Source organism: Equus caballus, chromosome 9 (assembly GCF_041296265.1).
Source record: "Equus caballus isolate H_3958 breed thoroughbred chromosome 9, TB-T2T, whole genome shotgun sequence".
In the NCBI taxonomy this organism is placed as follows: Eukaryota; Metazoa; Chordata; class Mammalia; order Perissodactyla; family Equidae; genus Equus; species Equus caballus.
This window is the reverse complement of record NC_091692.1, coordinates 97314918-97338464: the sequence shown is the minus strand read 5'-3', so window position 1 is coordinate 97338464 and position 23547 is coordinate 97314918. Positions and strand designations below refer to the sequence as shown.

The 23547-nt window shown below is 61.3% G+C and overlaps 1 protein-coding gene across 9 annotated transcripts; it reads right to left on the bottom strand.

Moving 5' to 3' along the window:
• Nucleotides 1-13776: 13776 nt before the first annotated feature.
• GLI4 (GLI family zinc finger 4) lies at nt 13777-21914 on the bottom strand. Of its 9 annotated transcripts, none has more exons than XM_023649112.2 (5): nt 21244-21914; nt 20625-20718; nt 19515-19666; nt 15782-15898; nt 13777-14858 (listed from the first exon to the last, which is right to left on the bottom strand). In XM_023649112.2, the coding sequence occupies exons 3-5, from the start codon at nt 19636-19638 to the stop codon at nt 13927-13929; spliced, it is 1173 nt and encodes a 390-aa protein (XP_023504880.1). In that variant the 5' UTR covers nt 19639-19666; nt 20625-20718; nt 21244-21914; the 3' UTR covers nt 13777-13926. The 9 variants fall into 9 exon arrangements, with proteins under 9 accessions (XP_023504880.1, XP_023504878.1, XP_070078094.1 ...); XM_023649110.2 differs by having other exon boundaries at nt 20631-20718; nt 21244-21622; XM_070221993.1 differs by having other exon boundaries at nt 16413-19666; nt 20631-20718; nt 21244-21512.
• Between the last annotated feature and the right edge of the window lie 1633 nt (nt 21915-23547).

Sequence of the window (23547 nt, the reverse complement as noted above, 5' to 3'; positions counted from 1 at the left end):
GGGTTTTTCTGGGGTGCACCTGAGGGGACACCTTCCCTTGTGCATTCCAGTAACAGCACCCCTTCCTTCTGAGTGCTGTTTCTCTATTCCCTTAGGTCATTCTAGAAGCCTCTCTCCCCCAGGATGGGCCTGTGACCAGTCTCTCTTGGGGTTTCCCAGAAGCTGAAGGAGAGAGGTCTCTGTCCTCTGCAGCCCTGGGCTGAGATGGTGTCAGACCTGGGGAACACCAGGCAGCAGTTGGAGCCTGTGGCCACACAAGGACCTGCAGAGATGAGAGGTGCAGAGGTGGCAGAGAGACCTGGTGGCAGGAGAGCCAAACTCACAATGAAGGGCCTGTGGCCCCAACCACACACGGGTCTGTCCCTTCACTAATTCAGCCCCCGGGGGACGCTGCAGAGGCAGAAGCACTAACGTGTCCTACCGGCCCGCTCGCCTTCCACTGCCCCTTACTGCGAATCACCTCCTCTGCTATGAATAACCCCGAGAGGGACACTACTTTGCAGAGGAGGAAATTTGGGCTTCCAGACGAAGGAGCTCGCCCACAGAAAAGGGAAGGGACACAGCTCACTCGGTCAGGAGAAGCCAGGCTGCGCTGTGCTAACAGACATGCTCTAGTCCCTGCGCTGGAAACAGCAGAGGTCCGTGGTCATGGCCGCAGGCCGCCTCTGCTCTGTTGGTCTTCCTCAGGCCAGGCACCAGTGAAGGCCGCTGGTCGCTGTGGGCCGAGTGCAGAGAATGTGGAGAAGGCCCCGCTGGCTCCTCACTTCCCTTTGATTGCCTAGAGCCAGTCTGAGGCCCAGCCAGGTTCAGGAGAACTGGGGCGTGTCTGCCCGACCCGGGGAAGAGAGGAGAGGGCAGGACCACAGTGGACCAGCCTTTTGCCTCGTGGTGCTGCAGGCCAGGCAGCAGGAGCCCAGGTAGTCGCTGTCAGAACCGTCACCTCTTTTGGCCCAGAAATAGCTTCCAGACGCAAGAGCAGAGAGCAGAATGCAGACCACAGGCCACGTGCCACCGAAGGGGCCAAGGGTGGCCGCGTACAGGACGCCCCCCTGCTCACAGGACCACCAGGCAGTCCCTCAGCTTTCTCAGTACCTGCGCTGACGACCTTCCCGCCTCTGGCCTCCCCCAGGGTCCCCGGGTCCACCCCTCTGGAGCCTCCCTACAGCCCGCCCACCGGCCCGCCCTCCGCGGTGTGCGTCCTGAGGCTTTCTCACTGCACGCTGCATCAGCAAACCCTTGTTGACACGCCCACTGTATTATTCATTTGTAACAAATTATAAATATTATAAAACACGTGAAAATTCAAACATGTAAAAAGAATGATCTAGAAAGTAGAAAGAGAGGTTTCCGTCCGCATCCCAGGGGACTATCTCAGGTACTCTGGAGGGCTGCTCTTCCCACAAGCGACATTTCTAACACGCAAGTCCCACCTCGCTCCCGCTACGCACTGGACCGTCCAGGCTCCGTCCCGGGCCTGTGACCTGACCCTGCGCTCCGGCCCCACTACCGGAGAGGCGGCCCCTCTTCCAGACTCCACTCCGGGCCCGCGCCCTCGCCCCCGCGCCGCGTTTCAGGCTCCAGCGTGGCTCGCGGCGCTCCCTTCCCAGCTGCGGACAGGAGGCGACTGCCCGCGACCCCGCCTGGAGCCTGCCCCCTCCCCGCGCCCCGCCCCCGAGGTCCCCCCAGCCCCCCTCCCGCCCAGCGCAGGGCGAGCTGCGCAGGGGCGGGGCCCCGCGGCCCCTCCTAAAAAAGGGGTAAGAACCTGGAGAGCAAACCCGCCCGCTGTTTCGTAAAGAGCCAGGCGGTACAGATGCTTTGCGCTTATTCACCTTTTCTCATAACCCTTTAAAAATGTAGAGACCAGTGGTCGCTTGATGGCTGCCTGAAATGAGGCCAGGGGCGCTGGCCCCTTGGCAGAGCCCTGGTCTAGATGTCCGCCCGGCTGCGGTCGGGGCACCGCGGGGCCCTCAGGGGCTACATTCCTCGCCTGTGTGTCAACAGCAAGGCCGCCAGGCGTCCCAAGGAGAGAAAGGGCATGCCCGCCCTGCTCAACCCACCCGTCCAGGCCCCTGACCCTGATCCCGTCTGCACTTGTCCCACCTAGAGGCCCCAGAGGGGAGCGAAGACTGGACTGGGGGGCCCGAGGTGTGCCGACCAGCTTCAGCAGGAGGTCAGCAGCCTGCCCACCCACGCCGCCCCCCGCACGGCGCAGCGGGCGTCCCCAGCGACACCTCCACCCTCCTGCATGGCCCAGGTCCTCCGGGTGGCCGCCTCGGCTCACTCGGTGCCGTGAACCCGCTGGTGCTGGATCAGGTGCGAGCTGAGGCTGAAGGCGCGCCGGTACTCGCTGCAGAGAAAAGGCTTGTCCCCGGTGTGGACCCGCAGGTGCCGGAAGAAGCCCGACAGGGCCCGGAACGCGCGCCCGCACTCGCTGCACGCGTGGGGCTTCTCGCGGTGTGCACCCTGCGGTGCTGCACGAGCTCGGAGCTCTGGCGGAAGGTGTGGCCGCACTCGGCTCACGCGAAGGGCTTCTCGCCGGTGCGGATTCTCCGGTACTTCACCATGTCCGACCTCCGGGCAAACGCCCTCCAGCGCTCGCCACACTCGTGCGGCTTCTCCCCGTGGGGAGGCTTCTGCTGTTCCAGGGCCTGAGCGCAGCGCGAGGAGGCTTCAGGCACAGGGCACCGCAGGGAGGACCCCGGGCTCCAGGTGAGGATGTGGCCCTGCTGACACTTGGACTGCAGCCTGTGAGACCCGACAGCGGCCCCAGCAACACTGCCCCGGCCTCCCGACCCACGGAATCTGTGCGATAACAAGTGGGCTCTTTGAGAGAGGCTTCGATGAGACGCCCTGGAGGCCCTAAGGGTGGGAAACCCACGCAGCATGGTGAGACCCAGAGGCCTCCAGGCCAGCCCTGCCCGGCATATCAGTGCTGTGGAGTCAGGGAGGCCTGACGCGAGGCCTGCTCCTGCTGTTCTGGATGCTGCGGATGCACCCAGAGGGGGACAGGGCACCACAGTGCCTGCCCTCGGGGGCTCGCGAAGAAGGGAGACAGGCGTGAGGTGCAGCAGGTCCAGACAGCGGTGTGCAGAGGGCTAGCTCAGCAGCTGAGACAAGGGAGCAGCTGACTCCTCAGGAGAGCCGCGGCTGGCACTGTCAAAGCGGGTCCTGAAGCGTGAATAGGAGTGCAGGAGAGGGCACTGCGCTGGGAGAGAGTGTGCCAGGGGTGAGGATCGGTGGGTAGGGAGCGGGGCCTGGCTGCACTGACAGCCCTGGGGCCACCAGAGGGTTCCAGCTAAGGAAGGACATGACTTGAAGGTTTGGGATGGAGAGACACACGACCTCGAGAAGTAACAATGGGATCAAGTCCAACATACTCCCGTTGACAAATTATTCGGAAGTTTTGAAGTACACGTTAGACTAACTTACTGGGCTTTCATTGTCCACTATTAATTTCTTAGTAACTCTCCCTTAAAATACTTTTGTGAAAAATGAAAATGTATTTGCTTACTTAATTTTTATTCCTATAAAAAGAAAAGGCTTTTTTCTTTTTTAGAAGCAACAAGAAGCTGAACTAACCCAACAAAGTCAAGTCAGGGATGTGGCAGAGAGGCCTGAGGGATCCTTGAAAAACGAAGTGGAAACGATCAGAACAATTGATAAGAGGAGAGACGAAGGTGTGGAAGGCAGGGGAAGACAAGCAGGACACTTCCAGATGGGTCTTCTGAAGAAGAGACCAGAGGGACTGTGGGACTAAGATGTCTCCGCAACGAAGGCGTGAAGCACAGAGGGGGAATGCCTCCCAGCAGGAAAGGGAGCACCGACCACGGACACACGCTATGGTATAGCCCAAACTCACGATGCTGAGCAACAGTCAGACCCGGAGCATGCTGAGGCTGCGATCCCACTCATCTGAAGTTGAAAAGCACCAGGGCCGCAGAGAAGCTAGAATGGTGGTCACCTTGTGACAACTGAGTGGAAGGGGAGGGTCTGGAAAGTTCTGCGTCTTGACTGGGTTGGGTTTATAAGAGTAAACATATGTAAAAAGTCAAGCAGTCTACTTAAGATGTAGGAATTTTCAATATGTAAGTTATATCCTAATAAAAAAATTTAAAAATAAGACACCAACCCCAGGAAAATGTAATGTAAGCTGGCCAAGAGCAGCGCACATCTTGGTGGAGCTTTCAAGCTCCAGGACAAGGAAGGGATGAGAAGAGCTCCTCATGGTGGGAGCATGGGCAGGCTCAGCAAAGGCTGCGAGGAAAACCCCACAACCACACCCCCACTCCAAGAATTTTACACCCACCCAAGCTGTCCTTCAAGTGTACAGGCCATGCAGCATGTGCTACAGCTTTCAGGACCTTAAGAAACGCAGCTGCCTCCTGCCCATCGCCATGGTGCCCTCTCCCAGGCCAGAGCTGGGCTGGGGGTCCTGCCGGGTGGACAAGTGGACTGGGGTCCTGGGGAGAAACCTGCCTCTCCCGCCTACATGTCACTCAGTTTCATCCCAGGCAGTGCACACCACGCTGGCTGGACGCTGCCCTCTGGAGGGGCTGCCTGAAGGTCAGGTATGCAGGAGAGGGGCGGCGGCCTCACAGACACACTGCGCACAGGATGCAGTGGGAAGGCCCGGCCATGGGGTCAGGCAGACCTGGGTCAGAGGCTGGTCCCGGCAGGTACTAGCTGCCTAATGGATGAACGACGTCACCTGCCTCAGACCTAAGGATGGGCTGGAGACCACATGGGGCAAATTACAGTGCCAAGAGTTCCTGCTCTGTGCCCACAAGTGGACCTGTCCTCTATTAGCTCCCCCACCATGGGGGCTGTGGGGCGCCTCCAGGCAGTGACACAGCGTTCCATCTTGGCACCCGGGGCCTGGCACACGGTGCTGAATTCCTGAGTGGGGGGGCACGTTTTGTAGAATTGGTGAGTGGACGGCTCGTCCACCGAGGATTACAGCAAACCGCGAGGGGGGAGGAGGGGGTGGGCAGGTGGAAGGCCTCCTGGGAGAACACGGGTCACAGAATCCCGGATCTGGGTTCAAATCTTGGCTGTGGTAAGTCTTCTCTGAGCCTCGGTTTCCCGCCAGTGAATGGGGGGGGGCTGGAGAGAAGGTGCACAGGGGTTCTAGCACTGCTCCTGGCAGATCTGAGACCTTCACGACATGACTTCATTTTAGGGCTGAGGTTAAGCTCTGAATCAATCTGGTTAGGCAGCAAGGGCAGTAAACCACCATGCAGAGCCTGAAAGACTGAAAACCTGTGCAGACACTCCTATATCTGCTGACAAGTGATTTCTTTCCTGGGAGGAGGGGGGGTGTTCTTCTATTTTCCCGACACTTCCCAAATTTTCTTTAATGAGCATGAATGACTCTTACAATAAAAACAGACTCCCAAACGCTATCTAAGAAAAAGAACTGTTAAAACCTGTGCTCCTTGAGGACCAGACTTCAATTTTCTCTGAGATCGGGGGCCTGCCTGACCCTGCGACAAGCCAGGAGGGGACTGGGCTGAGCGGGGGATGCTGCACACTCAGTGACCAGAGATGTCAAGGTCAGGCCTGGGGCCCGAGGGCAAAGACCAGGCCTCGAGAGTGGAGTACCGTGTTCCTGGATCCCGGCCTCCGGAAGAGGAGAGCCTGGCCGTGTGCCCTCGGCAGGCGAAGAGAGAGGTGAGGTGACAGCAGGTGACAAAGCTGCCATCGGCAGGTGAAGACTTCTTGCTGGTTGGTGGACAGGTCCCGAGGAAGACACTCCCCAGCGGAGTGCGAAGGGCCGTGCCCGCGCCAAGTGCTCTCACACGGGGGAGCGGCCTCTCCCGGGGCTCTCGAATCTTTCAGCCGGCCTCCTTAAAGCGCAGAGCCGGGAGGCAGGACTTGGGCCCCAGGCCCTCAGCCGATGGCCCCAGGCTCCCGCCCCCGCGGACCGCCGGGTGGCTGAGTCGTGCGGATGGCGCAAGAGAAGGCCCGAGGGGGCCGGGCGCAGTACCGCGTCTACCGTCCGCTCCGGGCCCGGGGCCCGAGAGTCGCGCGGCCAAGCCTCTCGCCCGCCGCCTGCTCCCCTCCGACCCGGACCCGGACCCGGACCCGGACCCGGACCCAGACTGAGCCGGAAACGCGCGCGGCGACCAAAGTATGCCCCGCCCCACGCCGTCGGCACTTCCGGGCACTCTAGGAAGCTCGGAGGACCGGCTCGGGAGACCGGCCGGAGGACCAGCCTGGGGGAGCGGCCCCCGGGAGCGGCCGGGGACCAACCTGGAGGAGTGGCCTGGGGAAGCGGCCCGGGGCAGCAGACCGGGAGAGCTGCCGGGGACTAGCCCGGGGACCAGCCTAGGGGAGCGGCCCGAGGGCCCCGGAGAGCCTCGGGGCGGGCGGGCCCAGCGCGCGTGCCTGGAGCTGTCCGAGGTGCTGGCTCGGACGGGACGATGGGGCCTCTCAGAAGTTGGTGAGGAAGAGGCTCTGGAAGGGAACGAGCAGGGGAACCCGGCGTGTAGGTCCCTGAAGGCTGCAGGAAGGGCTTTGGGAAGCAAGCTAGGGCCACTATCCGACTTATGACTCTAGAAGACTTCTCTGGTCTACGGACGGGGGTGCGCGGAGGCTAGTTCTGGGTTGGAGCGGTCTAGCGGAGGATGGCGCCCGCTGGCTGGGACCGGGGTGACAACATTACCGTCCACCGCTAAGGCGAGTCCACGAACCCTGCGACCAGCTAAAGGAACTGAGTGCTTAGGAAAGAACCGCAGCGGGCAGGAGACGGACCCTGGGCGTGACAGCTACCTCCACATCCTGAGGGCCCTTGCTATGGACGAGTGCAGCGAGGCTATGACGAGCCCAGAGGGCAGAGCTGGGAAAAGCTGGAGGTGAAAGCACAGATTCCGGCCCAAGCCAGAGCTGTGCAGCAGTCCAGGTTGCCTGTCCAGGTGGTGTCTGAGAAGGGCCTGGACAACTGCCTGCGCAGGTGCATCTGCTTTGAGGGGCTGGATGAGACCAGAGATTCCCAACCTGTGCACCATTGACATCACTGGGGGTGTTGGAACTAAATCCAGATCCCCTGGCTCCACCCCAGGCCTACTGAATCTGTCTCCCCTACGGTGGGACCTGGGAGTCTGTGGTTTTCAGGAGGCTCCCAGGTGATGTAATTGGGTGGTCCCTTACTGGGTTCTCACACCCCATGAAACAAGATCCTAGAACATGCAAAGCAAGGGGCCTTGTGAGGGGCCAGTGCTTCACCTGAGTTTGCTGAGATCAGCATGAGACCTCCAGAAGCAAGGCAGAAAGACGCACGGAGCCATTCCAAGGAAGAGATTCAGCTTGAACAAAGGGGAGGGCAGCGCTGTGAAAAATGGATGGAAATGTGTCCATTGTCTCAAAAGACACTGCAGAGAAGCCCTCCCTTGGACTTCTTGGTGGGGACTGCAGCAGCTACAGGAGAGAGTTCTCTCTCCCAACCACATTCTACTGGACTCAGCTTATGGGAAAGGCACACAACCCTTTTAGGCTCTGAGGATGGAATGGGCTCCACTTTCATTCTCCAGTCACCAGGGTGGGTTTTCCCAGTGATCTGCGCACGTACAGGCTGAGTGTTGGGATCGTTGTAATCTTTGTCAACCGGCACTGTCTGCACACGATGTCTCAGAAATTGCTCTAAGAAAACACGGACCAAGTCCAAAAAGAACATGCCCCCTTCCCAGACCACAACCCCAAGAAAATTCTCTGGCCTGCAGAGGCCCCTCTCCCACAGGCTCACTTTGGGGTGAATCCCCTGGCCGTGACTTTGGTGTAAGCGAGAAGGGGCATTTCACTTCCCTGCTGCTTCCCTGGTGAAGGCACTGGTGTTCCCAGGCATAAGATCTTTGCCTACAGGCTTTTTGCTGTGGCACTGTGTTGTGGCGTGGTAGGGTGGGGTAGGCGGCACAGTAGGGTGCCATTTATCAGATGCTAAAAGTGTTCAGTGGTGGTTATTTCCTGCATCGTGACATTCACAGGGTTCCTCTCCGGTGTGGATTATGTGATGCCTCTCCACGGGCCCTGCATCCATAGTCCCCTCCCCCACCCCAGTATGAACCCAGAAGGCTTTTCCTCTTCACTACATTCATAGGGTCTCTTTCCGTGTGAACTCCGATCCCTGGCAACCTGACCCTCTACCAAAGACTTCGCCACGTCCAGGTCACTCATTGGCATCTCTCTGGTCTGACTTCTCTGATGCTGAACCGAGCCCCAACAGCGCTGAAGCCCTTCCCACATTCGTAAAATTCATGAGGTCTTCCTCCCCTATAGCCCTGTAACGTTTTGTTACATCTGATGGCCATCTAAGGGTCTGTGTGCCTTAGTTACATGTATAGGGTTTCTCTCTATGGAGACGTCTCTGATGCTTGGTAACGTCAGAGCTCTGGCCCACGTCCTCCACGGCCACGACATCCACCGTGTCTCTCGGGCGCACCACCGCTTTCAGTTCTGACTGGAGGACTGCCTGCATCTGTGGTCTCGTGTGAATTCCCTGAGGCTTAGGAACACCTGCATGACTTCTGAATCGCTGGCGACAAGTGGGAGAAGATTTCCTACAAAATCTCATCCGAGGCCACCTGAGCACAGAGTAAATTGTGGCCTTCAAAGTTTATCTTATGAACAACGCTCAAATGCACGAGGCCTCTGTGCCCTCCGGCGCCAGGTATTAGATTTTGTTTCTCAGCTCCACCCGCCCGCACAGCCGGGCTCCGACCCTGGACCCAGTTCTGCAGACCCCATTTCGGCGTTGCGGGGGCCGCCGTGCCAGACTCCGCCGCTAGAGGCGCGAGAGGGAGCGGGCGGGGCTGGGGGAGGGAGGGACGCGCTCCTTCCGGTTTGCTTCCGGGTTGCCCTCGCTGCTTCCGGGCGCGCGCAGTGCCGGGGCGGTGGGGCGCCGCCCTCCAGCCGGCGGGGGAGCTTCTCTGCGCAGCTGCTGAACTGCTTCCCGTGTTTCCGGCGTCTTAGACCACCTTCATCGCGCCCAACTCGGAGACCCCGGCCAGAGACACCCCTCCGCAGGGTCTGGGTCCAGCCCGGCCCCTCCTCCAGCCCAGAGACCCCCAGAGACACACCTCTGGAGGGGTCTCCGCGAAGAACCGGTTGCCTGGCTTTCCTTAGTGCAGTTGGAAAAGTTGGGCCTGATCTGATTTAGTCACAAATCTTGGGTTTAAGAGATAAAGCTGGGGGATCCGACCACTGGTACCGTTGAGTGGCCCCAGAGACTCAAGTCGTGCTGCAGATGCGGAGGGCTGCCACCGTGCTGCACCCTGAGGACAAGGTCAGAGGAGACTGCTGTGGGGAACGCAGCCTCCTAGGTGGAGACACACCCACACAGAGCAGGTGCTCAAGAAAGCTTTACTGAATGAATGAGCCGAGAATGAATAAATCATGAACTATCACAGATGAGGCTGTGATGATTTTCCGGATGGTAGGCCAGCCGGTTACAAACTCAACTTAACTTATGACTGGCAAGGATCTCATCTAGTGCTCACAGAAACCCCTGGATGTAAAATCATTATCCCCAATTTACCAGTGGAACTCAGAGAGGATATGTACCTTGCCCAAGATGGCACAGAAGTGAGTGGCAGAGCTGGCCTACAAAGAGAGTGAACATCCTTGGAGGTGGATGCTGGGAGATGCCTGCCCACCTGCTTAGGGGCCTGCGACACACAGCTCATGAAGTCTACAGACCACGTGTTGGCTTCCACCTCTATCGTTAATCTAGAGTCTCTCAAAGACTGAAACCTCGGGGAAACTGAGGTAGCCCAATATGGAGTGTTGCATAGCAACTGAAAAAGACAAGTGCATGGTGACAGTCGTATTGAAAACCTGTGCAAAGGACACCCATGGTTCTGTCTGCCCATCCCAGCACCCTGCACCCAGTTGTGGGCATGACCAAAAGAGTCGGGCTGAGGGACTGGCCCCGTGGCCTAGTGGTTAAGTTTGGGGTGTTCTGCTTTGGCAGCTTGGTTCAGTTCCTGGGCACAGACCTACAGCACTCGTTGGTAGCCATGCTGTGGCAGCAACCCACATATGAAACAGAGGAAGACTGGCACAGATGTTAGTTCAGGGTGAATCTTCCTTAGAAAAAAAACAAAAAGATTCGGGCTGAGCAGCAATCTCTGAGCTCATCTCCCTGGTCACAGCCTCTGGCCCAGGGGTGGGTTGCAAGTGGCACAAGCCCCCAGTGGGACCGAGTAGAGCCCTTCCCTGGGGGTGTTTCCAAGGTGCTGGGGCCAGGAAGAACCCCTGCCCCTAGAGTGGCTAAAACAGAAGGAGGTGGGTCTGGGGCTGCTTTGAGCTCTGCCCTGTGTCCTGGTGAGAGAGCAGCTCTGTAGCAGGAGGAATTAGCCCAGCCCCACAGCATAAGTACGATTCTTCTCCTTGCTTGTGAGGATTGATTGGATGTGTCAACTCTACTGGCCCACAGGGGCCCAGATATTTGGTTAAATGTTATTCTGGGTGTGTCTGTGAAGGTGTTTCTGAATGAGATTAATATTTGAATCAGTACACTGAGTAAAGCAGGTTGCTCTCCCCAGTGTGGGTGGGCCCCATCCAATCAGCTGACTGAATAGAACAAAAAGGCCAAGCGGGAACTCCTGCGAAATGCTGAGCTGGGACATCGGTTTCTTTCTGCCTTCAGATGTGAGCTGAAACATTGGCTGTTCTTGGGTCTCAAGCCTGCTGGCTTTCAGACTGGAAGTGCACCCTTGGCTCTCCTGGGTCTCCAGCAGGCCAATGCAGATGCGGGGACCTCTCAGCCTCCATGATAGCAGGAGTCCATTCTTAGGTGTTAGTAGGATAGATAGATAGATCTCTAATCTCCTATTGGTTCTGTTTCTCTGGAGAACCCTGACCAGTATGTCTTTGTGTGTGTGTGTGTGTGTGTGTGTGTGTGTGTGTGAGGAAGCTTGTCGCTGAGCTAACACCCGTGCCCATCTTCCTGTGTTTTGTATGTGGGTCGCTGCCGCAGTGTGGCTTGGCTGGTGCCAGGTCTGCACCCAGGATCTGAACAGGTGAACCCCAGGCCACCACAGCGGGGTGCTCAAACCTAACCCCTGTGCCACCAGGCCGTCCTCCAATACCTCTTTTTTCTAATTGGAAACAAATTCGGAGAGATTAATAACTCATACAACCTTACAGTTAAGTGCAGAGTTGGGCTTTAAATTCCAAAGCCGATTTTCTTAACCATTACACCACGCTGCTTAAATTCATGTAAAAATAAAAACCCCTGTATCCAACTGAAAGGTCTCCACACTTAGGCTCGTTTTCGTCGGTTATTTACTGATGCACAGGCACATGCAGCCCGCTCCACGCCCTGCACAGAGCCCAAGATGATGATCAAGTCTGCCCCCAATCCTTGTCCGGGCCCTAGAAAGCTCCTCAGAGGACCACCCTTCTTCCTTTCAGAGCCCCTCTAGGGCCTCCATTTCCTCTTGGGGCCAAAAGCAGACACTGCCCCGACACAAGTGGTCACTTCCTGGCTCTGAAGCACACGGACCCCTTTCCTGGGGCCTTCTGCCTCTCACTGTGGTCCCTCACATTCACTGTGGCCAGCCCTGGCCCCTGGTGGCTGTCTGCTGAGACCCTCCGCGTATAGGGTCCCTGACCTGTCCCTGGTTGTCGACAGAGCCTTTCCAGGAGCCCGTCTTACGGGGACTTGCTGTGTGCCTGGCGGTGTGCAAGAGTGTAGCGCCGTCCTGCCGAGAGCCGCGCCGGCGCCCGCAGTCTGCCGTCCCCGCGTTCGGAGGAGGAAACAGGCCCCGTGAGGGGAGTAAGTGCGGGGGCTGCCATCAGGACAGAAGGACCCTGAACCCGGGCTCCCGGAGACCGCCGGCTCCTTGGGACGATTCCTGGTCACTTCGGGGACGAGCAAGAGGCCGAAGCCAAGGATCGGGGCCGGGCGGGAAGAATGACAGCGGCGGCGGCGGGGTGGGTGATAACGTGGGGTCGGAGGGAGGCGGGACGGAGGCTCCTGAGCAGGCCAGGGCGCGCAGAGCGCAACTGGAGCAAGACGAGGGCGCGCGAGCGAGGCGGCGCAGGAGCTCGGGAGAGGCGCGCGGCCGCCCGCGGTCCCGGGAGCGACCAGGGACCGAGATGGAGGAGGTGCACTTCAACGACGCTGATAAACGCGGGCGGGCACCCCTGAGGAGTCCGGGTCCTGCCCAGCGCTCCGTTCCCGGGAAGCGCTGAGGGGTCAGATGGGACGCTCGAGAACCAGCCCCGGGCCCCGAACTTGGGGAAGAGACACTGGTGGAAACGCGGATGCCAGTCAGCCCATCTCAGCGGGCCCTGCTGGACAAGGGAAGACACAGCGACCTTGCTGAGTTTACAGGCAGGCCGAGGAGGCGCAGCCATGGGCGGCCTCTTCCACGTCCCCTCCTCTGGGGTCCTTCGGGGTGCGCAGGCCGGCGGCTCGGCGGAGGGGCACCAGACCCCGACCCGCCGGGGCTACAGTCGGCCCCGCCCACTTCTCCCAGGCCCCTCCCCGGCTGCAGTCGGCCCCTCCCTGCTCCAGGCAGGCCCCGCCCCTTAGTCCCGGTCGGGTCCTCGCTCGCTGGCCGCAGGTGCGCCTGGCCCTGGCGCTCGTGGGCCACTTCCCGGACAGTCTAGGGCAGCGTGGAGGACCGCCGGACTCTGCTTTCAGTGGCCGCTTGCTAGGTCCGGTCGCGGAGCGGGCATCTGGGTCCAGCCTCTGCACTAAGGCTGCAGGACGACACTCTGGAAGCACAGGCTGACCCCGCCGCTCCGCGAAGGGCCCAAGCTTCGTTACCCGCGCGGTATCACGGGGAGAAAGGAGCAGGCAGAAGGTGGAGTTCCCTAGTCTTTCAGGCCGAGAGGACTGAATTCCGGGGCGCAACAGAGCAACTCGAGGAGGAGCCTTGACTCCTGAAGCTGACGGCTAGAGACAGCCTCACCTTCAGCCCTCTCCCCTGGAGTGGCTTTCCCCCAGAATGGGGGCACAGGGCCGGGAGTCCACAGGGCTTGGTGGCCATGGGGCCCTGGGAGTGTGGCCTGGGGAGGCGAGGCAGCCCGACCACCGGCCCTCTGGACCCGGTCTCAGCCGCAAGCGGAGGAACTGGGGCGGCGATGCTCGGAGTTGCAGCCTGGGGAGGGGCCAGGCAGGGAGCACGCGAATGCCTGTTGACACCCAGCCAAGCTCTTGCCTGGACCATAGGGCCTGGCAGTCCCAGGGCTACAGGACAGCCCCGGTAGATCTGAAGATCGCTAAAGCCGTGACCCAGCTGCGGCTGTAGTGGCCCACACGTCAAGAGGTGAACACCCAGCTCCCACCTTCCCAGGGCTGGAGGCAGCTATGAGGGCCAGTGGGCATAGGGGCAGTGGCAATGGTCAGGGGCCCCTTCCCACAGGCAGCCTACACTAAGTGCAGAGACAGGGTGAGCAGGCACACCGGATGGATCTGGGGGCTTGCCACACGGAGATCCTGCTGCAGGCACTCTCCCAGGTAGGTGAGGGAGCCCATTACCAGTGATCCCACGCCCAGGGCGAGAGGGGGCAGCCTGGGCCAGCCCTGTCCTCCCGTGTGCCTCTCTGCATCTGGAAATACCCATCTTGGGGCACCTGACCACGTCCTGGCTATGGCTCCAGGCAAGTCAGGACGCCCCTAGGCCTCAGGCCCCAGGGAGCTCGGACTGACCACGCATGAGGCCAGGAGACTAAATAGGGTGCTGGGTTAGGCTAGTCGCTTTTCTCCTGACACAGGCCCTTAGGGATGGGAAGCAGCCCATGGCCTTGCCCAGGCAGGAGTGGCTCCCATTTCCATCAATTAAAAAGAATTTATTCAGGACCCTTGGCATGCGGTGCCAGCAGGAAGGGTGAGAAGGCAGGAGCCCTCCCTCTAGAACCCCCTCGATCCAAGGCCACATCCATGCCCCCTCCCGGCTCAACCACAGCCTCCTGGGCCTGCTACTCCCGGTAGTGGACCCTCTGGTGCTGGATGAGCTGGGAGCTCTGGCCAAAGGCCTTGCCGCAGGCACCGCAGGCAAAGGGCTTCTCGCCCGTGTGGGTCCGCAGATGCCGGAAGAAGTGGGAGCGGCCGCGGAAGGCCTTGCCGCAGTCGGGGCACTCATAGGGCTTCTCGCCTGTGTGGATGCGCTGGTGCTCGATGAGCACGGAGCTCCAGATGAAGGCCTTGCCGCACTGGCTGCAGGCGTAGGGCTTCTCGCCGGTGTGCAGCCGCTGGTGTCGCACCAGGTTGGAGCTCTGGCTGAAGGCCTGGCCGCACTCGCCGCACTTGTAGGGCTTCTCGCCATTGTGGATGCGCAGATGCTGTGTGAAGTGCGAGCTGTGGCTGAAGGCGCGCCCGCACTGGCCGCACTCGTAGGGCTTCTCGCCGGTGTGGATGCGGTGGTGCTGGATGAAGCCCGACCAGCCGCGGAAGCGCTTGCCACACTCGTGGCAGGCGTAGGGCTTCTCGCCCGTGTGGATGCGCTGGTGCTTCAGCAGCAGCGAGTTGTACTTGAAGCTCTTGCCGCAGGCCTCACACCTGTGAGGCTTCCCACCCCGTGGGCCGCCCTGTCGGGCCCCAAGGGCCGAGCCCCGGCCAAAGCTGCCCCCCAGCTCGGCGGCCCGCTCGGGGCCCCCCTCGGTCTCAGAGGCTCCCTGTGACATGAGCGTCATGCGCCAGGTGCCCCTCTCCCGGGAGCAGGCCATGGCCCCTGGCGGCTGACCTGCTGGGCGCTCCAAGCTGGACTCCTGCCCAAAGCTGTCCCCACATGTGGGTCTACGGGGAAGGTTCCTCAGCAGGGTCCTCAGTGCCCCCCGGTCCCGGTCCACCTCATCTTCAGGATCATGTGAGTTGGGAGATGGCAGAGCCTGCTCAGGCTCCGACTCAGAATCTGAAATGAGAAATGGGAGAAGCAGATAGCACCCACCCACCCACCAGTCCGTCCCTCCATGAGGTCTCTATTCTGCCATTCCAGGTGACAAAACCAGCAGGGAGTGCCACGTGGCTGGGGACCAGGGTCAGAGCAGACCTGGGCGGACAAGGCCTGACACTCAGATTCAGAGCGAAGCAGCCAAGCCCCCCTGCTCCAGAGGGTGCTGCCTAGACCCCAGGGTGCGGGCTGCTGGAGGCTGCTGCTGCACCCCTCTCCAAGGACCCACGCCCCTCCAGAGCTCCTCCAGGGACTGGCCGAGGCCTAGGTGGCAGAGCCTCTCGGTGCAGCTCCCCTGCCCACCCGGGGACCTCCTGTCACTGCTGCAGGAAAGGTCTACTTCCCAGGACCTGACCTCAGACCTTTCCAGATCCCAGGAGAGGGGCGAAGGGCGCAGTGCCGACCACACATGAGGTGGAGACCCCAAGGGGGCATCCCCAGGGCTTCTCCTGAGGGAGAGAGGCAAGGGTCGGGGGAGCAACGGGGGTTGAGGGCCTGGATTAGTGCAGCCCCTGTGAGGTGGTGCCAAGAAGGGGATGGGGACTAGAGCTCAACTCAAGGGACAAGTAGAGGCCGAGGGCAGCATACAGGGGACAACAGGGCCCAGGATGACTCCTTGGCTGCTGGCCTGGGGGGCAGTGGTGCCGAGTTGCAGCCCCAAAGGCAAGTGGCTGTGGGGTCTGGGCTGCACTCAGAGCCTCAGGAAGTGTCAGTGATGAAACTGGGACTGAATGGGGGAGGGGCTGTGGGGGACACAAGTGAGTTCACAGCCAGGGACAAGCAGCACTCAGGGTCCTGGTAGTGGTGGTGCCCAGAGCCAGGCATGCGGCAGCCACAGGCATATGCGCTCCTGGGCTGCCCCAGATGGCGTTCTGCTCACTCACCTGGCCAGCAGGCGTCTCTGCCGATCTGGACCTCCTCCACATCTTGGAAATCTAGGTCTGACAGCTCCTCCTCCTGTGGTGGCTGAGAGCGCACCTTGGGGCTGCAGCTGGGGGACCCTGGGGGGGACAGTAGAGTTGGGGCTCATCTCCCCCTCCTCTTGGATCCAGCCCAGGGCTCACCTGGCTGCCTGCAGGATGCTGCCCACTCCTTGGAGCTCCCAGTGCTGAGAGCCAGGAAGGGCTGGGGCATTCAAGAGATGGGTGTAGCCAGGTGACACCCCTTTCCTGAGTGAGGGGCCCCAAGGTGCAGCTTGGTGGCGCTGGAATGTGCTGGGGTCCTAACCAAAGCTACCTCTGGGACTTTCAAATGCTCTCCCAGTCCCTCCCCAGCATGGGGCAGGCCTAGGAGCATGGACCTCTCTCGGCTGCGACCCTCACGACCCCCCCATTGCTCAACCACCATCTCAGAAGACCCTGGGCCTGGCAGGTGGACAGGGTGACGCCTGCTACGGCCTGCCCGTGTAGTCCTGTCCTGAAGTCCCTTCCATGATGCTCAGTGCTGTGTCCCCCCATGCTGGGTGCTTCCTACCCAGGGACACATCAAGGCCTGGATGTGGAAGGCTGCCCTCACCAGCAACAGCGACAGGCATGTTCCACTTCAGCCAAAGCACCAGGCTCAGACTCAGGGGGATGCTGCACTGCTGGGGCTGGCCCTCTGGAGGGAGGGCAGTGGGTGCTCTCCTGGCTGGAAGCTTTCCTTGTTTGTCAAATGGCACAGAATTGCATGCTTGGGCCGGACATAGGGAGGAGCTAGCTGGGGCAGGGCATGGCCAGTGGGCACGAGCTCAGTCTCAGGCCCCATCTGGAGACTGCCCCCAGTGCTGGGGTGGCGCTGCCCTGGCCACGCGCTCCCACGCACCTCAGGCTGCAGGCCCCAGCACAGCCCTACTCCAGCACTTGTTCTGCTCACAGACTGCCCCTCCTGTTGCAGGATTTGTGACTAAACCTTCCAGAACTCTCTGGAAGCACTGGGTCTGGTGGGTGCAGCCTTGGGGTACCAGTCCCCAAGGAGCCCCTTGGGCAGTCCAGCGAAGCCTGGGCTCCAGAAGTGTGTCTGTGGGAGGGGCGGGGGGTGCTAGGAGAGGACCATGCTCTGCCCACTGCCCGCACCACACCCGCCTGACCTTCCTGCGCCGGAGGCTTGGGGGTGGCCTCGAGCTTGCTGCACAGCCCCAGCTTCATGCCCACCCTGCCCCCACCTCCCAGAGAACAAAGGGCTCACCCTCGAAGGACGCCCTGTGTTCCCAACCCTCTCGTAGCCCTGGCATCCACCACCGTGCCCAGCTGCAGAGGTTTAGAAACTGGTTCTCGAAATGACCACATGTGCGAGGTGGATTTGGGAGACTGCTGAAAGCCGGGCCTGGAGTGGGCAGCAGGGACCCCAGCTCCTCAGGGTGGAGCCCCAGAATGCTCTTTCTGGCCCATCACCTGACTCTGGCCTGGGAATCAGGGGGCTGGGGCTCCAGAAGTCCTGGCCTCACCAGCTGGAGGGCCCTTGGCAGGTCCCTGAAGCGCTGGGGTCTTTCCTGAGAAGCATCTGTGCATCCTGGAGCACCGAGGAACCAATCCACAGAGGAAATGAGCTCGAGAGACTGCGGGGGGTGGTCTCCACCCTCGGCAACAGCCGGACGCTGGGCCCAGCTCTCCATGTGGGCCTGTCTTCCCGAGGAGGGAATGAATGCAGCCCCTCTCCTGCCTCTGGCCACCTGTGGACCTCCCTGGGCTCCATCACACCTCGGCCACCTCTCCTCAACCACACCCCCCAGCCCTACCCTCCATGGCACCCCCTCCAGGGCCTGGCTGGTACCAGGCAAAAGGGCCTGCCCGGTGGCCTCACATCTCTCTTCTTTAGGGTCAACCCTGGTTGTTTTCCTTGCAGACAAGGTACCCCCACCTCTGTGTCTGGTATGGCACAGTGAGGGCTGAAGTTGCTGGCTGCAGCCTGCTCCCTCCCATGGGGAAAGCCCCAGGCACTTTAGGGCACTTGGATGTGGCTCAGGGGACCCAAGCCCAGCCTTCTGGGCTCTTGCTGCCCATGGCTGGCAGAGATCAGGTCAGGGGCAGTCCCTCCACATGGGCTCTGGGACCTGCATCCTGGGCAGCAGCCCTGTAATCCTGCTGGACTAGCTGGGTTGGCATATCCTCCAGGGCAGCCCCTCCCCGTCCCAAGCCCACCTCCCCAAGAGGAGGAGCCACAGCTTGCTGGGGCCCAATGTGGGGTGGAGGGCGTGGGCTTGAGTCAGACTGATGTGGTCTGAGTCCTGCTGGCTTCCCCTGGCTCATGTCTGGGCTGCCGTGTCCCCATCAGAAACATGGCGACAGGAGGCCCTACCTTGCTAGATTGCTGTGAGGGTGACATGAGAGAGTGGATGTGAAATGTGGACCTCAAAACTTGGGCTACACAGCAGTTGGAGAGCATGGGTGCACAAGGCTGGGAGCCCTGGGCAAGGCCTGGAAACTACCGTGGAGGGAGAGGCAGCGGGTCCAGCAAAAGCCTGCACAGCTTATGTGCTGGGTGGGCTCTAGGCTCCTTTCAGGCAGCACCCAGCTCCTTACCCACGTGTCCTAGCCTGACCCACCACAGGGACACACAGGGGGTCAGGAGGGTTCCTGGAACTGGGCACAGCACTGGGCATGGCTAGGAGTTCCCATCCAGGTCCTGGGTTGACCTGGGGTGAATCCCACATTGCCAAGCTGTGTGACCTCATGCTACCCCCTTGACCTCTCTGAGTCTCACTGTCCTCATTTGTCAATGCCCACCTGGGAGGGCTGTCCCTGGACGTCAAGATAATCCACAGAGAGCCCTCGGCAAAGAGTGTGGTATACAGCATAGCTGCTGCTCGATGAATCTCAGCTGTCAACACGTCATTCACCACAATGCCAAGACCCACCAAGAGCAAGAACCCTGGACACAGAGTGGGCCCAGCCCGGGCTCAGTGCCAACTCTTCAGAACAGTGGTGCAAGCTGCTGGGACTCGCCCCGAGTGGGACAGACCGCATCAGGGCCCTGGTCCTGGCTGTCACCAGCTCATTTGTGTCTCTAGCTGTGAGATGAGTGAGACCAGGCCTCCTGTGGAATGTGGGACATGGATGGAACCCCTGGGACTCCCCCAGCCAGTGTTGGTGTTGGTGGCACCAGGGCAGCCAGAGCCCAGGGGCACCACGTGTCACAGGGCTTGGACATCCTCCTGACTGGTCCACTACTTCCACACCTCGACACCCCAACTCTGCCAGGGGCGTGGGACAAGGCCAGGGACTCCAACCCTACAGGTCCCTGGGGGCCTCCACCCAATCCAGCCTGCCCAGAACTCCGGATGCTGCCTTCCTGGTTTGGAAACAAAGGCTGCAACGGAGATGAGATGACTTGCTCCTGTCATGCAGGGCCTGGCCTCAGAGGCTGCTTTTCTTTTCACCCCTGACTCCCCCCACCAAAGAAAGATAGTCCCACGGAACTGTCCCCGAGGGAGCCTTCGCTCACACGGCTCGGCCCTTAGCCTCAACCACTCCTGCCCAGGTCCCGACCCAAGCCTGAGGCTGCAGGCGCCCTAGCACCAGGGAACTGCCTCGTTTTCTGCCCGCAGGGTCGGTGTCAGTGTTGGTGTCGGTGGCACCGGGGCAGACGGTGCGGGGAGATGGAGGGAGTGAGGCGGGAGCACAGCAGCAGCGTAAGTACCGTGTTGATGACCGTGGAGGTGAAGCCGTGCCTCGTGATGGTGGGCTCCAGGTGTCCCCGGTGACTCGAGACTGACAGGGGATGGGACATGAGGGGACTCCCGACCGTCCCCCGGGGCCGCCATCTTCCCCAAGGCCTGAAGGTGTGCACACCTAGGGAAAGGAAAACCATGGCAGGATGAAGGGGTCAGAGGGGGATGAGGGGGCGGGGGCAACGCCCGCTGTTGACCACAGGCCAGCTGGAGATTCCTTCACTGGGTGAGAGGCATGAGGATGCCAAGAAGTAACGTAGGGCCTGGGGGCGAGGTGAGTGGGGCCTGGGGGCGAGGTGATTCGGGTCTCTGGTTTGTTTATTCCACCATGTGGATAGCACCAGCACACCTGCAGGAACCGAACCGAAGCTCTTGTGCCAGCAATGGCCTGGAATGTCCTCCTGAGCCATGGACTCGCCCAGAGAAAAGCATGCTTGCTTGTTCGCCCAGGAAAACCTCCCACACCAGAGCTGGGGGCGGCTGGCCCTGGAGGAGGGCGGAAAGCTGGACCTTGCCTGCTGGAGCTTAAATGTTCTAGAGTAAATCTTGACGAGTTGTTTCCTGAGAGAAAAACCCTCTTCCTCAGACCCCATGCAGCCCTCAGACACCGCAGGCTGTAACCCACCACACCCCGGCCCACCCTTGGTGCTCTGAGCCTCCTTTGGGATCAAAGATACTTTTCTTTAATTTGGTTTGCAAGAACGACTTGGTCCAACGTGAGAATTTTTCTCTCCAGCTGTGATGAAATAGGCTTCCTTACTTGAAAAAGAGGACATGGGAAGAACGAAAGTTAATGCACATTCAGCGCTGGCTGCAGGGCACCTGCTTGAAGGAAGTGGGGAGGCAGCCCCAACAGGGCTCCTCACCAGTGCCTGGGCCTTCTGGGTGCCCCGGGGAGACCTCATCCGCTAGTCGGAATCCTCTAGTGCCCATCCCCGGGAAGGGTCACAGGCAGCCAGGTGAGTGGACACAGGGTGGGGCTGCAGTGGTGACATCTGAGTGTACGTCCTCAACCCCCAAGCCACATCTTTAGTCACTCGGCTAACTGTGGAGGAATTACTGGGAAAGGGCACGCTCACCCCTACCCTGGCTGGCTGAGCGGAGGCGACGGTCACTTGAGGACGCGAGCACAAACTCCGACCGCAGGTTCCACACCCACGCTGCTGCAACAGGCTGAAAGCGAGGGGACACAGATGCCACCGGCCCAGGAGCAAACCTTCCTCCGCCCCCTCTTTTCCCAGCTGGGAGCCTGAGCCCGCGGGAAAGGGCCGATCTCGGGGCGCTTGGCGGCAGGGAGCAAGCCTGGCCCGGCTGAGGTACGGCGCTCACTCCCCGGCCCGGGACCTCGGACCAGGGACCTCTCTGAGCCTCACTTTCCCATCTACAAAGTGGGCATAATCATGGCGCGCGTCCCTGTGGTTCCGGGCGCGTGGGGAGGCGCCCCGTAAACGGACAGCCGCGATCGCCAGGGGCCAGCACGCCCGCTGCGGCCGGCCCCGCGGAGGCCTCCTTTGCGCTCTGGGGCGACGGGCGCCCCCATGAGCCCCCAAGGCCGGGCCCGGGGCCAAGGTCAAGGCGGCCGGGGTGGGGCCAGGCCCGCAGGAACGACGCGCGGGAGCGGGGCGAGGCCGGGCCGGGCGCAGAAGCAGCCACCGACCCCGCAGCCACCACTGCAGTCCCCGGCCGGCGCCCACTCACCTTCGGAGCGGGAGGTGGCAGCCCTCGCGCCGGCCGGAAGTGCGCTCCGCCACGCCCACCCGCCCACACACACTTCCGGAACGCTCTGGGCACCCGGAGGCCCGCCGCCTCGGTGGCCACGCTGCTAGGGCAGCCGGTCAGACGCTCGGCGGCAGCGAGGGTGCTGGGGGCCCAGTGTGCGCGGCGCCGGGAGGACCGGCCGCCCCAGAGTGTCCGATGTGCAGGCAGGACCCAGGCCCCGCCCGGACCCGGCGGAGCTCTCAGCAGACGGCGCCCTCGGGCGGGCCCTGGAGAGAGGCGGGGCCTGAGGCCGGCGGGGCGGAACCTGAGGCTGACGGGGCGGGACAGGGGTGGGACAGGGGCGGGGCCTGAGGCCGACGGGGTGGGGCGAGGGGGGGTGGGGCCTGAGGTCTCCCGGGCCGGGGAGGGCGGGCCCTGAGGCTGACGGGGCGGAGCTTGAGGCCGGTTGGGCGGGGCCTGAGGCCTGTGGGGCGGGGCCTGAGGCCGGCGGGGCGGAACCTGAGGCTGATGGGGCGGGACAGGGGCGGGAAAGGGGCGGGGCCTGAGGCCGACGGGGTGGGGCTGGGCGGGGCGGAGCTGGGACGGGGCCTGAGGCCGACGGGGCGGGGCGAGGGGGGGTGGGGCCTGAGGTCTCCCGGGCCGGGGAGGGCGGGCCCTGAGGCTTACGGGGCGGAGCTTGAGGCCGGTTGGGCGGGGCCTGAGGCGTGTGGGGCGGGGCCTGAGGCCGGCGGGGCGGGGCAAGGTGGGGTGGGGCCTGAGGTCTCCCGGGCGGGGTGGGCGGGGCCTGAAGCTTTCGGGACTGGGCTGGGCGGGGCCTGAGGCCGACGGGGCGGGGCTGGGGCGGGGCCCCAGACCCGTGGGCGCTCGGGCTGCAGAGGCCTTGGAGACGTCCCTTGCGCGTGGCTGCTCCAGTGTGGACGGCTTAGGTTCTCTGTCAGTACAGTCGGGCGGACCCTCGCTGCTGAGTAAGAGCCAAATCTTACACACAAGGTGCCACAGCCAGGTGCTTTACCTCTGGAGTCCTGTCGGCAGTAGGTGTCAAATCGGTGGGCAAATTTTGCCCACATCCTTCTCAGTATGGTGTTTTTCGGGATGTTTCTTACGGACGGCCATCATTTGCTGGGGAACCTGCTGGAAAGAGATCTTCCTTTTCTCCCTTTTCTGGGGTGTCTCGATTACCCGTCTAAACTGGCCATCTAAACGTCTTCCTAAAATCTGGGGCCTGAGGAGTGTCACAGATATTCCCAAAACCTTTGCATGGAATTCTTCTTCCTGAATTTCCTGATGTTATCCAGCATCTCTCAGCCCTGTTCTTACAACCCGAAAAAGAGAAAATTAAGTGCCTCTCCGTCTTGTTGGGAAAAACAAACAGCTGGGGGAGGATTTCACGCACCAGTCCAGTAGGGTTGCTTGCCCGTGGCTACCCCTGAGCCTGGGCAGGCAGGCACCTAGAAGACAGCAAGGGAGGAGCCACAGCCAGGGCCCCCAGCTGGAGGGGTGCTCAGGACAGAGGGAGGGGACCCCAAGCCTGAGGATCTAGACAGGGAAGGAGGGACGTCCGACCCCAGGGTGGGTGGTGAGGCAGGAGAGAGGCTGCACGAACAGGGACATGTGAACGACCAAGTGAGTGTGTGGGGAGGGCGTCTTGGTGGGTGCTGAGACCAGGATGGGAGCTGCAGAAGAGGCTGAAACAAGCCTGGAGCTGGAAGAAGGGGCCTGCACCTGGAGCAGCTGGCTCCTGCCACAGACTGAAGGTGGAGAGTGGAGCTGCCCGCTCCACCAGCCTCGCTCACTGTGGGTCCCAGCCCTGTAGGCTCTGTAAGAATTCCCCCCTACCCTACCTGGCCTAGTGCCAGGCCCTGGGCCATGAGCTGGGGTACAGTGGGGAACAGGACAGGTCCCTGCCTCAATGGAGTGTGTGGGAGAGAGCAACCACACACAAGCACACCCGAACTACCAACATGACGGGAACTGTAAGGAGTCAACGGGGGCTTAAAGAAAGTGGACCTGGGGGTGGGGCATCTCTAAGGAGCAGACATCAGAGGAGAGGGAGGGAGGGAGAGAGAGAGAGAGGGTTAGGAGAGGAAGCCAAGATACTCTGAAAAAGGCTGGAGGTAAGAATATTCAAAGCAGAAGGAAGAGAATGTGCAAAGGTCCTGAGGCATGAAAGAGCATCACAGAGGATTTAGAGGAGGACCAGGCAAACTGGAACATGGAACAAGAGGGAGTGGAACAAGCTGGGCAAGCAGTCTTGAAGCCATGAGGAGGAGCCTGGATTTCATT

Coding starts and splice junctions, on each gene's coding strand:
- GLI4 (XM_023649112.2), bottom strand. CDS start 19,638: ATGGCGGCCCCGGGGGACGGTCGGGAGTCCCCTCATGTCCCATCCCCT. Junction 15,899..19,514: donor CCTCCACGGTCATCAACACG/GTACTTACGCTG, acceptor TGTCCCCCCCAG/GGTCCCCCAGCTGCAGCCCC. Junction 14,859..15,781: donor CAGAGACGCCTGCTGGCCAG/GTGAGTGAGCAG, acceptor TTCTCATTTCAG/ATTCTGAGTCGGAGCCTGAG.